Source organism: Danio aesculapii, chromosome 12 (genome assembly GCF_903798145.1).
Source record: "Danio aesculapii chromosome 12, fDanAes4.1, whole genome shotgun sequence".
Lineage (NCBI taxonomy): Eukaryota > Metazoa > Chordata > Actinopteri > Cypriniformes > Danionidae > Danio > Danio aesculapii.
The window spans coordinates 8,865,044-8,881,406 of record NC_079446.1 but is presented as its reverse complement, the minus strand read 5'-3'; the positions used below and the strand labels follow the sequence as shown (position 1 = coordinate 8,881,406).

Genomic DNA, 16,363 nt, shown 5'->3' with positions numbered 1-16,363 from the left:
AATCCGCACACAGAACCATCAGCATCAACCCCCCCATTCCTCCCCTCACTTAGACACTTCCAGCTGGTGGCGAAGGAAACGCGCGTAAGATCCTCCATCCCAGCTGCCCTCCACCCTTCTCTCCTCTCTCCGTCCCGGCTCACTGCACGCTGGGGATGGGTTCAGGTAGGACCTGGAAAAAGAAAAAAGCGCCACGGGGAAAGCACCGTCTACTCCAAACGCTCATCTCTTCTTTCTCACCTAAACACAATTCCCCAGCTTTAGCTCCTCGCTGGAACACATAGAGGGAGATTTTTTTTTTCCAGTTTTTCTTTTTTCTTCTGTGCGTGCACTCTTCAGTCTTTCTTCACTTTCTGAAAGGATATCTCACTTGAGCTTTTTTGCATCATGGCACACGCAGCATCCCAGCTGAAGAAAAAAGCCGATCTGGAACTTACAGCCGCCGAGGAAGAGAAGAAGAAAAAAAGCAGAAAGAGAACCAGGGATCCCAAGAAAAAGGTACCAGTCGGGTCAAGCTTCTGAGCGTGGCGTGTTTTTTATTTTTTTATTTTGGCTGGGTGGGATGTCTGGAAGCTTCTTAAGGGTCACTTTTTTTTCTAAATCATATATTTTTTTGGCAAATGTAAATAAATGTCTGGCTGTTAGACTGCAGTGATGATGCTGTGTCCTGTAAGAGATAAGAGATGCTTATTTATAGGGCGAACATGTGCCTCACGCAGAAGGCGCACACTTGTTATTTTGGACTATTTAATTGGCTTTCAGTTAGAAATTACACAAAAAAATGTTAAAGAATGATCAGAACAGGTTGTAACCATCACCTTTTGATTTAACCTTAATATTATAAAATAATAGATCCAAACGGCGCTGGTTGTTTTTTTTAATGCGTGTGGGTGAGTGTTTTTGTCTTTGATCCGTGCTGGGATTTGCTCTCCTTGTTGATGCGTGACTGGTGTCATTTTTACGGCGGGCTGTGCATCCAGACCCCCGAGGGCTCACGAACCCTCTCCCACGGGCTTTATGAAAGATTACCCAGCAACCCCCCTGTCCCGACCGGCTTCAATCCCATTACAAACCCACATCAAGCCATCCCATTATTCACAGGCTTCATCTCTACCTACAGTATCTACAGACACATCTGCTTCTGTCTTAGCTGCTCTTTTCTTAGACTGAGCCGGAGGATGGATGGAAATGGTGGGATATCTGGCATCCCGTTCCTTTTGTTTACGAGTTGTTGAGACCTATGCATTACATTCTTGATTGATTTTTTTTTATTTGGAAGCATACAGTTGAGTTGTTCTTTTGTTTTGACTGGTTTCTTAGTGTCTGTTAATGGACTATATTATATAATGCACCTTAAAGTGGTTTATATATGCAATATACTGTATGTATATTATAAAAAGATGAATGCTTTAATACATTTAGTTAGATATGTACACTTAAAATAGATTGACTTGGAAATTGCTAGAAAATTTAATAAAATAAAAAATAAATTAAAATAATTTGAAAAGATGTAATTGAATTAGACTTGGCATTTAAAAAAATACATAATACATGTTGGATCTGTACACTAAACATTGTTTTGACTTGAAAATGGCTAGAAAATTTAATTAAATTAAATTGTGTAATTGTATTAAACTTGAAATAAAAAAAGCTTAATACATTTAATTAGATCTGTATACTAGAAAAATGGTTTGATTTAGAAATTGATAGAAGATTTAATATAATAAAATAAAATGATGCAATTAAATTAAACTTTAAATAAAAAAATGAATAACACATGTAGTTTGATCTGTTTACTAAATTAGTTTGATTGAAAATTGCTAGAAAATGTAATACAAATGAAATAAAAAATCTTGGAAATTGTTATAAAGTAAAACAAAATTATTTAATTTAATTAAACTTTAAATAATAAAATGCTTAATGTATATGTTTAGATTTGTGCACTTAAATAGTTTAATTGAAATTGCTAAAAAATAAAAAATAAAATTATAAATAATATAAAATAAAATTATGTAATTTAAGTAAACTTTAAATCATAAAATGCTTAATGTATATATTTAGATTTGTGCACTGAAAATTGCTAGAAAGTGTCATTAAAATAAAAAAATTATGTAATTGAATTAAACCTAAAATTTTGGGAAAATGCTTAGTGCATGTAGTTAGATCTCTAGACTTGAAAATAAAATAAAATAAAATAAAATAAAATAAAATAAAATAAAATAAAATAAAATAAAATAAAATAAAATAAAATAAAATAAAATGCTGGAAGGGCATTCCCTGAGTAAAACATATATATGCCAGAGTAGTTGGCGGTTCATTCCACCGTGGTGAACCCTGTTAAAGCAGGGACTAAGCCGACGGAAAATTAAACAATGACTATCTTAAATTATTATTATAAATTAAACTTGAAATGTAAAACAAAAAAATAATAATACATGCTTAATACATGTCGACAGATCTGTACAAAATGGTTTGACTTGGAAATTGCTAGTACATTTGACAAAATAAAATAAAATGTCATTGAATTGAACTTGAAGTTCAGAAAAATTATTTTTACAGTGTTCAAAACCTGCCAGACAACAGCGCACACATATATTGTTAGCAACCCAGGTTGGTTGCGTACTCATGGGACGTGGTGTCGTGATGGAAAGCCTCCGTCACCCTTTCAAGGACTGAGAGCTTAACTCTGGATGACCTCTGTCATTCATGTGTGTATGTGTATGTGTGTGTGTGTGTGTGTGTGTGTGTGGCTGAAAATCTACATGTCAGAACTTTACACAAGAGCTGATTCTCACTCTGACAGCACACAAGGTCAGATCTCACTGTAAACTGTTGCAGAAGTTGATAACCTGAATGACCTCTATGGAAAATGATTCTCTGTAAGATACAGTACATCATAGTTTGCACTTGTATTCTTGCTTTAGTGAACCAAATAAGTTTGTCTAAGAATCTTGGTCTATGCAAAAAATCTGTTCTGTAAAAAGAAATAATTTTATACAGTTTTATTTTATTTTATTTTATTTATATAATGAGTAAAGAAATGAATTTGTTGTAAATTTAAACATACATTTCTTTTTTCAAAAAGGTACACAAATGTGTAATTCATCTATAGACTACACCTAAAATATAACATTAATGACAAAAAATAAGAACAACAATAATTATATATATATATATATATATATATATATATATATATATATATATATATATGTATATATATATATATATATATATATATATATATATATATATATATATATATATATATATATATATATATATATATAGTTAAAGTCAGAATTATTAGCCCCCCTGAATTATTAGCCCCTGTTTATTTTTTTCCGCAATTTCTGTTTAACGGAGAGAAGATGTTTTTTCAACATTTCTAAACATAATAGTTTTAATAACTCATTTCTAATAGCTGAATAGCTGATTTTTTTTATCTTTGCCATGATGACAGTAAATAATATTTGACTAGATACTTTTCAAGACACTTAAAGACGCTTAAAGTGACATTTAAAGGCTTAACTAGGTTAATTAGGTCAACTAGGCAGGTTAGGGTAATTAGGCAAGTTATTGTATAATGATGGTTTGTTCTGTATACTATTGGAAAAATAAATAGCTTAAAGGGCTAATAATTTTGACCTTAAAATGAGTTTTAAAAAATGGAAAACTGCTTTTATTCTAGCTGAAATAAAACAATTGAGACTTTCTCCAGAGGAAAAAATATTATCAGACATACTGTGAAAATTTCCTTGCTCTGTTAAACATCATTTGGGAAATATAAAAAAAAAAACAAATTCAAAGAGGGGCTAATAATTCTGACTTCAACTGTGTATATATAATATAAAATAATATAATATAATATAATATAATATAATAATGGCCTCACGGTGGTGCAGTGGGTAGCATGATCGCCTCACAGCAAGAAGGTCGTTGGTTCGAACCTCCGCTGGGTCAGTTGGCTTTTCTGTGTGCATGTTCTCCGTGTTGGCGTGGGTTTCCTCTGGGTGCTCCGGTTTCCCCCACAAGTCCAAAGACGTGTGGTATAGGTGAATTGGGTAGGCTAAAATTGTCCGTAGTGTATGTGTGTGAATGAGTGTGTATGGGGGTTTCCTAGTACTGGGTTGCCGCTGGAAGGGTATCCGCTGTGTAAAACATTTCCAGGATAAGTTGGCGGTTCATTCCGCTGTGGCAACCCCTGAACAATAAAAGGACAAAGCCGAAAAGAAAATGAATAATAATAATAACAATAACACTAATATTATTACAACAATAACTATTATTATTTATTATATATATTTTAATATTATTATTATTACTGTTTTGACTTTTACTTAAATTAAAACATTAGAATTTTATCATTTGCTCGTCCTTATTTGTTCATTTATTTATTTTTGCTTTTGTCCCTTGTGCATAATTTAATTTAATTTAATTTAATTTAATTTAATTTAATTTAATTTAATTTAATTTAATTTAATTTAATTTAATTTAATTTAATTTAATTTAATTTAATTTAATTTAATTTGTTCCAGTTAAATAAATGTTTTGAGCATGATCTTTAAACAAAAAGATGCGAAACAAAGCAGTTTTTTTTTCATCAGGTCAAAAATGTTCAAATGTTTTCTTTTTAAATTCACATTCATACTCAGATTGTTATACTGATCAGATTCCTGCATTCATACTTGTGGAGCGTCCTCAAAGACGCTTCAGCTTTCAGCATAGCTTTTGTAGGTTGTTGTGGAATGAGAGTGTCTCTGTGGTTCAGTAATGGGTGCTGATGGTAAAGTGTTCAGTGTTTGAGTCTCAGTATAGCTGTGGTCGTTGCAGGTTATTGATCGAGTGGCGCAGTACTGAGAGCCAAAGCACTAGTTCTGACTGTTAGTTTATGGATCTGTTTCCGTGATCAGACACAGTGATTAGTGGAGCTGCAGTGTCCAATTCTGTTTTGTCTGTTCTAGTTGGTCCCAACTAGCATTCACACAATGGCTTTTTACGTTCTCTGAATATGCGAGTTTTATGAATGATAAAAACATGCTGTCATGGTGCTAGTGTGTTGTAATAATAACCAGGGTGTTGCTATGCAGTTTTTAAGTTATTCAGCAAGAAAATGGATTTATGATTTAGAGGGAAAATATGAGTGTGTTTATTTAAATGGTTTGATTGATTGATTGATTGGTTAATTAATTGATTCATTGGTTGATGATGGATTGATTGGTTGGATGGTTGATTGATTGATTGATTGATGATTGGTTGGTTGATGATGGATGGATTGATTGATTCATTTGTTGGTTCGTTGATTGCTTGATTGATTGGTTGATTTCTTGATTACTTGGTTGGTTGATTGATTGATAGATGATTGGTTGATTGATTAATTGATTGGTTGGTTGATGATGGATTGGTTGGTTGGGTGGGTGATGATTGATTGATTGGTTGGTTGATTGATTAATTGGTTTGTTGATTTGTTGATTAATTAATTGATTGATTGATCAATTAATTGATTGATTGGTTAATTGTTTGGTTGGTCAATTGATGATTGGTTGGTTGGTTGATTGATTGGTGGGTTAATTGATGAATTGATTGGTTGGTTGATTGTTTGATTAATTTGTTAATTGGTTGGTTGTTGATGGATTGATTGGTTGGTTGGTTGGTTGGTTGGTTGGTTGGTTGATTTATTGATTGATTATTTCATATGTTGGTTGATTAATTGGTTTGATTGATTGATTGATTGATTGATTGATTGATTGATTGATTGATTGATTGATTGATTGATTGATTGATTGATTGATTGATTGATTGATTGATTGATTTGTTGGTTCCCTGATTGCTTGATTGATGGTTGGTTGGTTGGTTGGGTGGTTGGTTGGTTGATTTATTGATTGATTGGTTCAAATGTTGGTTGGTTTATTGATGATTGGTTGATTGTTGATTTATTGATTTATTCATTGATCGATTGATTGGAGATTGGTTGGTTGATCGATGATTTGTTGGTTGATTGATTGATTAATGGTTGATTGATGGTTCATGGGCAGATGGATGGATGGATGGATGAATGGTGGTTGGTTGATTGATTGATTATCAACAATGACAATTGTTTCTTTTAAAACATTACATTTGCTTTACAAAATCATCATGCTATTGGTCAGCTGTTGTTAGCGGGGCACACGGATGTATTGTCCTCACGTCCTTGTGTCTGTCCTCTTGCTGCTGTTATACTGGAATAGATGAGTTCATGCACGTTCGCTTTTGGCAATGGATCGAGTGTCGAGCTCAGTGCACGAGTAAACCAAAAAGGAAAAATCCATACTCCAGTCTGACGCTGCTGGCAGACCTTTACTAGAACAAATGCAAACAAACACTTAGAGCGCTGGACGAGTGCCCGACTGTGTGAGAGACACTGTGATTTGATCCATTTCTTTATTGTGGATCTGAAGCCCCCCTTTAAAATGAAACACTTCAAGCAAGATGCTATTTTCTTTCTTCCACTTGTCAATTTTTATTTAATTATTTCTATTAAATCTTTTAAAGTTTTATATATAAAGTATATATATAAAGTTTTCTTTGCCACACTTTATACATTTATGTCTGTATTTTATGTCTATATATTTATTAAAGGCTGTTTTCTCATAATTAGTCTTTTATTTTGCAATGAGCTGTAAATCTCATCTTCAGCAGCTCTATTCATATTCTGAAGGTTTTTATTGAGTGATATGCTAATTGTTGTTGATGTTGTTAATATGTTAATACATAATTCGCCTTATTAAACATCTTATTTTTTATATTATTTTAGTTACTATTTATTTTTACTGCTTTTTGCAAAACCATTATTTAATTTATTCTCTTTTTTTATTAAAAACGATTTATTTTACCATTATTTTTATCATTTATTAATTATTTTATTTATTTTTTTGTATTATTATTATTATTATTATTATTATTATTATTATTATTATTATTATTTCCCATAAATCTTTACTGAAAACACATTTATTTGTTATATTTAATTTTTAACAAACTGAGGAACAAATAAAACGAAAAAAATCTTACCACATCCATAATAATCCTCCTAATGGATTTCATCAGTTTACCTAGAGATTGAGTGAGAGCTTATATTGGATTCAGTATGGCCACCAGCACAAAAACATTAACCCCCGGGCTCTTAATTAATTTAAGTTCATCCTGGTCCTCCTCCATCCCCGTCTGCCTCTCGTCATCTTTCCTCATTTGGGTGGGTTCAATGCATTACTAAAAGCATGTTTTAAGGGGGGTTGAAGGTTCAGATAGACACGCATGAACACATTTTGCCACCAGCACCATCATCACCCCCATCTTTTTATCCAAACATGCCAAGCTGCTTCATTAATCTCCCATCACTTATTAAAAGCCAGGCCCATTTTTCACCGTCTCCTCCCGTTTTCTTTCATTGTTTGAGTAGAGGCCATCGGCTCCCCCGAGACCCCCGTCCACCAGCTCTGCTTCTCCCCCCGGAGCTCACGGGACACTTTGTCACCAGATACTGATTATTTTTCAGGGTTTTTTTTCTCTCTCACCCCTTTATTCAGTCTGTAATTGGTGTTGGAAAGGTCATTAACTAGTTCACTAATTAAAATCCTGATATTATAGAAAAGGTGATATTTTGAAGGGTGTTCAGGCTGCTTTTTCTTTACAATGAAAGTGGCAGATTTGTATTTACCTTTGTAAAAAATATTAATAATAATACTTTTAATAAAAATAATTTATTATTATTATTATGATTATAAATAATAATCTTACTAATTTAAATGTTTTAATGTTTTGAAAATAATAATAATTATTTATATTTAAAGGTGCTGTATGTCATTTTTTGACTCTTCTAAGCATAGATATACCATAATATGTTTGCAGATATTTCAGAAACATGCCTAATGAACATACTTGTTTATCTGAAAATCAATGTTGATATTCTGCTTTGAAAATGTGTTTTCCGTGCTGGAATGTCTTTGTTTTGGTAATTTTAACCTGCCCAATGACAGTTTAGCCACTTATATTTCATCACCCTGGGTTGCCTTGGTGGAAAAAATGCATTTTGGACTCATTCATTTAGAAAGGCTCTGAAAACAGCCGTCTGTGAGCGAAATGTGACCTCCGGTGGACAGTAGCAGACTCCGTAATGAGATGCAGATTCAGAGTTCCACATGAGGTTATTAATTAGCCAATAATATAAATATTACGAACGTAAACATTAGGTGAGCAGGCTACATTGTAACTGTGTGTCCTAAAAACACGCTTTGTGACGAGATACTCAGTGATAAGCAGTTTGGCTGTTGGCACCAGACGAAACATGACAGAAATTTAAATAGAGCCATTCAGAAGCACAGAATAGTCCGTTCACTCGCGAAATGGTAAGCTTTAGAATCGATTTAATACATATTAACCCTCTTTAACATTATTAAATGTAGGCAACATGCTGAATCACTGATATGTGTTTGGTTCTAAAGTAAAATTTTAAACGGTTTATTTTATTTTCAAGATCTGAGGTGAACTGCTGCTGCTTTCAGTAGTATGACAATAAATGCCTTGTAAAATGGCATTCAAACTCACATTATCAGCATTTAACTCTGAATAAAGCACAAACAAACAAACAAACATATTCGTGCATGCGTGTGTGTGTGTGTGTGTGTGTGTGTGTGTGTGTGTGTGTGTGTGTGTGTGTGTGTGTGTGTGTGTGTGTGTGTAATAATAATAATTGTAATATTGTGTAATAATAATAATTTATTATTAATAATAATAATAATAATAATAATAGGCGACGCAGTGGCGCAGTAGGTAGTGCTGTCGCCTTACAGCAAGTAGGTCGCTGGTTCGAGTGTCGGCTGGGTCAGTTGGCGTTTCTGTGTGGAGTTTGCATGTTCTCCCTGTGTTCGCATGGTTTTCCTCAAGGTGCTCCGGTTTCCCCCACAGTCCAAAGACATGTGGGACAGGTAAATTGGGTAGGCTAAATTGTATGAGGGTGAATGAGTGTGTGTGGATGTTTCCCAGAGATGGGTTGTGGCTGGAAGGGCATCCGCTGCGTAAAACATGTGCTGGATGAGTTGATGGTTCATTCCACTGTGGCAACCCCGGATTAATAAAGGGACTAAGCCGATAAGAAAATGAATGAATGAATAATAATAATAATAATCATACTGATATAAACGTTTATATATTTTAAAAATAATTATAAATGTTTACATTTAAATAAACAAACAAACAAACAAACATATATAAATGTGTGTAAATATTAATATTGTATAATATTATTATTACTATTATTACTATTTTTATTAATAATAATAATCTTACTAATTTTAATGTTTTAATGTTTTTAAAATAATTACAAATATTTACATTTAAACAAACAAACGTGTCTGTGTGTGAATGTTAAATGGTTTTCGCCTTTGTAAATAATAATAATAATAATAAAAACAATAAATATTAATTTAAATGTTTTTATATTTTGAAAACAATTATAAATATGTACATTTAAATTAATATACAAACAAACAAATAAATAAATAAATTTGAACTTAATAATAATAATAATAATGTTTTAGTTGTTAAAAATGGTTAAAATACAGATTAATATCAATAAAATATCAAAATTAATATAGAAATATTAAATGTTTATTTGCCTTTGTTTAATATTTAAACAGAACAGACAGATAATTTGACTGTAAGTCCAAATATTACACTTTCCTTTTTTCCCACATAATTCACGTCATGACATTTTTATGGCAGGTTTATATATAATATATTTACATCAGGTTTAATCATAGTATGGTGTAATATTCCTTGACAGTGAATTTACAGAAGTGGATGTCAATCAGTGACAATCCTGACGTGCAAATGCAGCAGATAGGGACAATATTTGTTTACTTTGAAAGATGCTAGTTTTTTACCCTTAATAATGGTGTATTTACAGCATCCACCAGCAGGGGACTGTGCTAACCAGTCTAATCTTTACCCTTTCATTTAAACAGGAGGAGAAAATGAGGAAGAATACACTGAGGCAATGAAAGATGAAAGCAAGAAATAAAAATGGGAATAAGCCTGAAGTGAAATTGAGAGCGAAAGGAAAGATTATAAAACAGAGAGAGAGAGAGAGAGAGAGAGAGAGAGAGAGAGAGAGAGAGAGAAGAGAGAGAGAGAGAGAGAGAGAGAGAGAGAGAGAGAGAGAGAGAGAGAGAGAGAGATACAAAGCTATTCCAGATTCACATTTAAATCACAGAGGACAGAAAGCTGAAACAGCAGAAAATAGAGCATGCAGGAAAATCAAAGAATCACCATTCACTCCTTGTGTGACACTGTGTGTTTTAGTCTTTGTCTATAATAGACAGTCAACTATTTTGTATGTGCTATTTGTTTACTGTAAAAATATCTGTAAATTAGCAGTTTTCTATATTTTGGGATTCTTGTTTTTGTTTTTTCCTGTTTATTTATGCTTTTGAATTGCATTATGGGAACTTGATCCTCCATCTAACAACTTTTAACCTTAAAAAGATTGAAAAGGTGAATTTTATTAACATTTTAATAGTCTAAAAAAAATATTGTCTAGGTTGGTGTTGTAAATTACACTACAAAATCCTTATAATTAATTGTCAGCATATTTTCTATTACATTACATTACATTACCCCCCCCACTCCCAACTCACAAAGATCCAGAATTAGTCCCATACACGAGCTACATACATTTGTCCTATTTTGACTGCATAAATCATAAATTTTAAAAATAATCAATCGCAGAAACCTCTGTTGGCTGTCGCTTCGGCGTGACTTCTGCTAATCAGTTTTGACCAATGAAATTATTTTTATTTTTCATGACATCCAGCTGTGCAAAAAAACCAAGAAAGCTTATAATCTGCTTTAAGTGAAGTCATCTTTCACTACTATATAACTATTTTACAAATAACCTTTATTCTAAATCTTGGACCTTATACTTAAAAAAAGAGCAATAACAAGGAGTGAAGCACCGAAGGTGGCCCATATTATAGTAAATTTTAATACTAAATTGGCTATTGTTGTCATCCATGAATTACTTTTTTATGGGAGAGGCTAGAAAAATTGTCAAGCTCTGCATTATTATTATTATTATTATTATTATTATTATTTTATTAATATTATTTTTTATATTTTTTTATTATTAATATTGTTATTATGTTTTATTTTTTATTATTCAATAGTCAAATTCTGACTGAGGAAAGTTTAATGTACTGGCCAGTTTGTTATTTGCCTCACAATTAAATAGAAATATCCTGCTATATATTATTTCTTATATATTATATTATTTCATACTACTAAACTGTCAATAAAAGTCACTTTGTTAAAAGGTAGAGTTAAATTTTCAACATCGAAAGTCAACAGAGCAGAGATCAACATCCCATAATGCAATTTACAACAATTAATAAATAGAAAACACTTGTGAATTACTAAAATCTAACAGATATTTTTGTACATAGTTGTACATAAAATATATACAGTCACCGGCCACTTTATTAGGTATCTGACTTGCTAGTACCGGGTTGGACCCCCTTTTGCCTTGAGAACTACCTTAATCCTTGGTGGCATAGATTCAACAAGGTGCTGGAAATATTCCTCAGAGATTTTGGTCCATATTGACATGATAGCATCACAGAGTTTCTGCAGATTTGTCAGGTACACATCCATTATTCGAATCTCTTGTTCCACCACATCCCAAAGGTGCTCTATTAGATTGAGCTCTGGTGACTGTGGAGGCCATTTGAGTGCAGTGAACTCATTGTCATATTCAAGATACCAGTCTGAGATGATTCGCACTTTATGACAGGGCGTGTTTATCTTGCTGGAAGTAGCCATCAGAAGATGGGTACACTGTGGTCATAAAGAGATGGACATGGTCAGCAACAATACTCAGGCAGGCTGTGGCGTTGACACGATGCTCAATTGGTACTAATAGGCAAAAAGTGTGCCAAGAAAATATCCCCCACACCATTACACCACCACCACCAGCCTGAACCGTTGATACAAGGCAGGATGGATCCATGCTTTCATGTTGTTGATGCCAAATTCTGACCCTACCACCCGAATCTTGTAGCAAAAAAAATTGAGACTCATCAGACCAGGCAACGTTCCTCCAATCTTCTAATGTGCAATTTTGGTGAGCCTGTGCAAATTGTAGCCTCAGATTCCTGTTCTTAGCTGACAGGAGCAGCACCCGGTGTGGTCTTCTGCTGCTGTAGCCCATCTGCCTCAAGGTTTAACGTGTTGTGTGTTCAGAGATGCTCTTCTGCATACCTCGGTTGTAAATAGTGGTTATTTGAGTTACTGTTGCCTTTCTATCAGCTCGAACCAGTCTGGCCATTCTCCTCTGTCCTCTGGCATCAACAAGGCATTTGCGCCCACACAACTGCCGCTCGCTGGATATTTTCTCTTTTTCAGACAATTCTCTGTAAACCCTAGAAATGGTTGTGCGTGAAAATCCCAGTAGATCAGCAGTTTCTGAAATACTCAGACCAGCCCGCCTGGCACCAACAACCATGCCACGTTCGAAGTCTTTTAAATCACATTGCTTCCCCATTCTGATGATCAGTTTGAACTGCAGCAGATCGTCTTAACCATGTATAAATGCATTGAGTTGCTGCCATGTGATTGGCTGATTAGAAATGTCCGTTATAGGGCAGTTACCTAATAAAGTGGCTGGTGAGTGTATTTTAATCATAATACTTATATTAGACACATAATAGTTCAAAATAGATTGTCTAGCAAATGACAAAACTATTACAATTGCACAGTATTGTACAATTGCACATTATTTGAAAAATACAGTCTCAAATGCTCCCTAAAAATCTCTCAAAAAGATGTGAAAGATGCCTTCATCCATTTCTGTGAGAATAAAAGCATGTGTGTCCAGAGCGGCTGTCTTTCTGCTGAGCTCTGCAAACATCAGGGACTGAGATTGGCCTCATTTCTCCTCTCTTTTGGTTTGCTGTTGATCAGCAGACAGAGTGAGTTACTACACTCTTCCTACTGATGGTAAACCCATTGACCCCAGCTAAGACTTCATTACTTCACTGTGACAGCCACATAATGGACTGTAATGAGCATTATCTGTATCCTGACATTTATGCATTAGGCTCGAGTGTTGCTAGTGCACTATATTCTTCACCTATACTGTATGATAGGGATGGGCGATATCTTATATCAAAAAAGAATAAAACCACAGCTGCCAACTCACTGCAGAATTAAATGTGCACCTCAACTCTCCACCCAGAGTGTTGCATGCCCAGAGTGAAGCATGGGGGCTGATCAGTTATGGTTTTGCTGCAATATCATGGCATTCCCTGAGCCCAATACTTGTGCTAGATGGGTGCGTCACTGTCGAGAACTACGGAACCATTCTAGAAGACGACATGCACCCAATGGTTAAAACATTGTATCCTGAAGGCGGTGCTGTGTATTAGGATGATAATGCACCAATACACACAGCAAGACTGGTGATGGAGTGGTTTGATGAACATGGAAGTGAAGTTGAACATCTCACATGGCCTGCACAGTCACCTGAACTATATATTTTTGAGCCACTTTGGGGTGTTATGGAGGAGCGAGTCAGGAAACGTATTCCTTCACCAGCAACATGTAATGACCAGGGGCCTCATGTATCAATGTTGCATACGCACAAAAACTTTGCGTACAGAAGATTTCAAGCTACTAACGATGAAATTAACGTGAGAATGTGCATTGGTCTGCATCAACTTCATGTCTGGCGTATGTGTTTTTCTTGTGTGTGTTTGTTTTATTTCCATTGGCGACTCCTAGAGGCAATTATGTTAAATTGCACACAACAAAGTATCGCACCAACAAAGTATCCTGGCAACTGGTTCTTTCCAAAGGGAACTGGCAGACCGCTCTGGGTTAAGCCAGTCGTCCTTGAGCCATGCAATGCCAGCTGTATGGGATGGGATCATCCGCATGTCTAGCAGGTATATAAGGTTTCCATACCATGCAGTTGACCAGCCAAACGTTAAAGCGCAATTTGCAGCGATCGCCAGTTTTCCCAATTTAATCGGAGCAATCAACTGCACGCACATTGCTATAAAGGCACCATTTGAGATGAATTTGCATACGTGAATTGGAGATATTTCCATTCAATAAATGTGCAAATAATATGTGATGCTCAAATGCGCTTAACAAATATTGTGGCAAGTTGGCCTTGGTCAACCCATGATACATTCATCCTCACAAACAGCATGGTTGGGATGAGGCTCCAAGGTGGTAGGGTGCGCGATGGTTGGCTTTTTGGTGAGTGATGTATTTAAAAATATTATTCCATCTAAGTTTTTTTATTGTATTTTATTTTATTGAGCGTAATTTTTTAACTGCGTATCAGGAGTTTGCAGTTATCCATTAAAGACGTGGCTGTTAACCCCCCTCAACAACCCACAAACTGATCAAGAGCGCAGATACAATGATGCCCATTCTCGCACTCGGTCAGTTGTAGAGCAAAAGTGTTTGTCTAATACATCTGTGTCTCCCACAGACATGGATACTACTCCAGACAGTAAAGTGTCGCCCACAATTGAGGCAACTCTCTCCTCAAAGGGTATTAGTTCAGCATCCCCTGTTGCCCCGCCTGTTCGGTCCACACTTCCGAACATGGTGTGCCGCTGTTCTCCTCTTAACCTGCACCTTTACATCGGACCATTTCTTTTTTAATTCACTCACAGTGCGATGTTCAGACCCCACTGCGTTAACCGCATCAGCTAAACTCTCCCACTCTATTTTTTTTCTTTTGTTCTGGAGGAAAAACTTGCAAATAACACAGTTTATGTCCGGTTTATCTCCGATAGGACCACCCCAATTCACATTCTGTGAAGATTCTCTTCTTGCTTGCTTGCCATTGCTTTTTCATTTGGTTTTGCCAAAGTGGAGTCATTACCATAATTATAAGGGGGAGGAGGCAGGGAGGGGTTTTGCGCTCATGCACGTGCGCTCAGTTTCTCGTTAATACGAATGTACAAAGAGAATACGCGTGGGATTCCGCGTACGCAGTGTTTCATACATCTGTTTTTTTTCTGCGTACGCACATTTACAGCTTTGTCCGTTCGCAATGTTTTAGTGTTAATTCAACGCAAGTCTTTGTACATAAGGGCCCTGGCCACTATTCTGCAAGAAGAATGGCTCAAAGTCCCTCTGGCCACTGTCCAGGACTTGTATCTGTCATTCCCAAGACAAAGTGATGCGGTATTGGCCGCAAAAGGTGTCCGTACACTTATTGCAATTTAAGGGCTTAGCTAGATAAATTAGGTTAACTAGGCATGTAGGGTAATTAGTCAAATCATTGTATAACAATTTTTATTTTTTCAATTGAAAAAAATTTTTGCTTAAGGGGGTGAATAATTTTGACCTTACATTTTATTATTATTATTAATTTTATTTTTTATTAAAAACTGCTTTTATCCTAGCCAAAATAAAAGAAACAAGACTTTCTCCAGAAAAAAATACTGGAAAATACTGTGATTAGGCAATACTGTGAAAGATTCCTTGTTCTGTTAAACATCATTTGGGAAATATTTGAAAAAGAAAAAAAATCACATGAGGGCTAACAATTTTCATTTCAACTGTATATTGTTATCAGGATATGAAATGACTTAATGATATGATATGACTTTATGATATTTTCTCATATCACCCAGCCCCATTACTCATCCACTCTTTCAGAAAAAAAAATCATGAATTCTTCCAAAGAGTGGCAACCCTGACTATTTTATGCTGACATTTCTGCCAGGTCTCTCTTGAAAAAGGGATTTAAATCTCAAGGGACTGACCTTGTAAAATTGAAACATAATAATAGATCTTCATGGATCTTCATGCTGGCTGAAGCTCATGTTTTCTGCAGGGTTTTCCTCCTCTCGCTCAGTCAGTGATGTCATCAGTCTGACTTTGGGCAAACAAAGCAGACTGAGCTCCTTCTGCTGCTCTCATTAATATCTGAACATGTAATTCCTGAAAGATTCACTGTAGTGCAGAAATACCCGTCTCTCTTGAGTCCCGAGAGCGTTCAGATTGTCTTGCTAAAGCACTGCTGTGGGCATCACTGTGTCCTGATGAAAATAACTCCTGCACTTTTCATACTGCGTGCACCTGCCGTCTTTGTCCTTGAAGTACAAACGAATGCTTGATGGGCTCTCAGAACTGATTTTTAAGTCTTTTATCTGTACTGAACATTCATTTTGTTTCCATTAGTTGGAGAAGCAATGTTGAAATAGATGCAAGGCCGTGTGTGTGTGTCAAGTTCAAGTCAAGTTCCCCTACATATAGTGGAATGAAATCTTACACTACACAACAAAATGTATTCATAAATAAGGAC

At 34.9% G+C, this 16,363-nt stretch overlaps 1 protein-coding gene across 16 annotated transcripts in view; it reads left to right on the top strand.

Annotated features, from left to right (window-relative positions):
- ank3b (ankyrin 3b) overlaps nucleotides 1-16,363 on the top strand; it is a 303,338-nt gene that overhangs the window by 113,477 nt on the left and 173,498 nt on the right. For 4 of the 16 annotated variants that reach the window (XM_056470182.1, XM_056470176.1, XM_056470177.1 and 1 more), the window contains exon 1: nucleotides 98-498. The exons of 2 other annotated variants lie outside the window; for them this stretch is intronic. In XM_056470182.1, the coding sequence (XP_056326157.1) occupies nucleotides 388-498 (111 nt within the window). In that variant the 5' untranslated portion in view covers nucleotides 98-387. Of the gene's footprint in view, nucleotides 1-97; nucleotides 499-16,363 lie in introns of those variants that run through there. 10 more of the 16 variants (XM_056470186.1, XM_056470179.1, XM_056470185.1 and 7 more) reach the window with 3 other exon arrangements.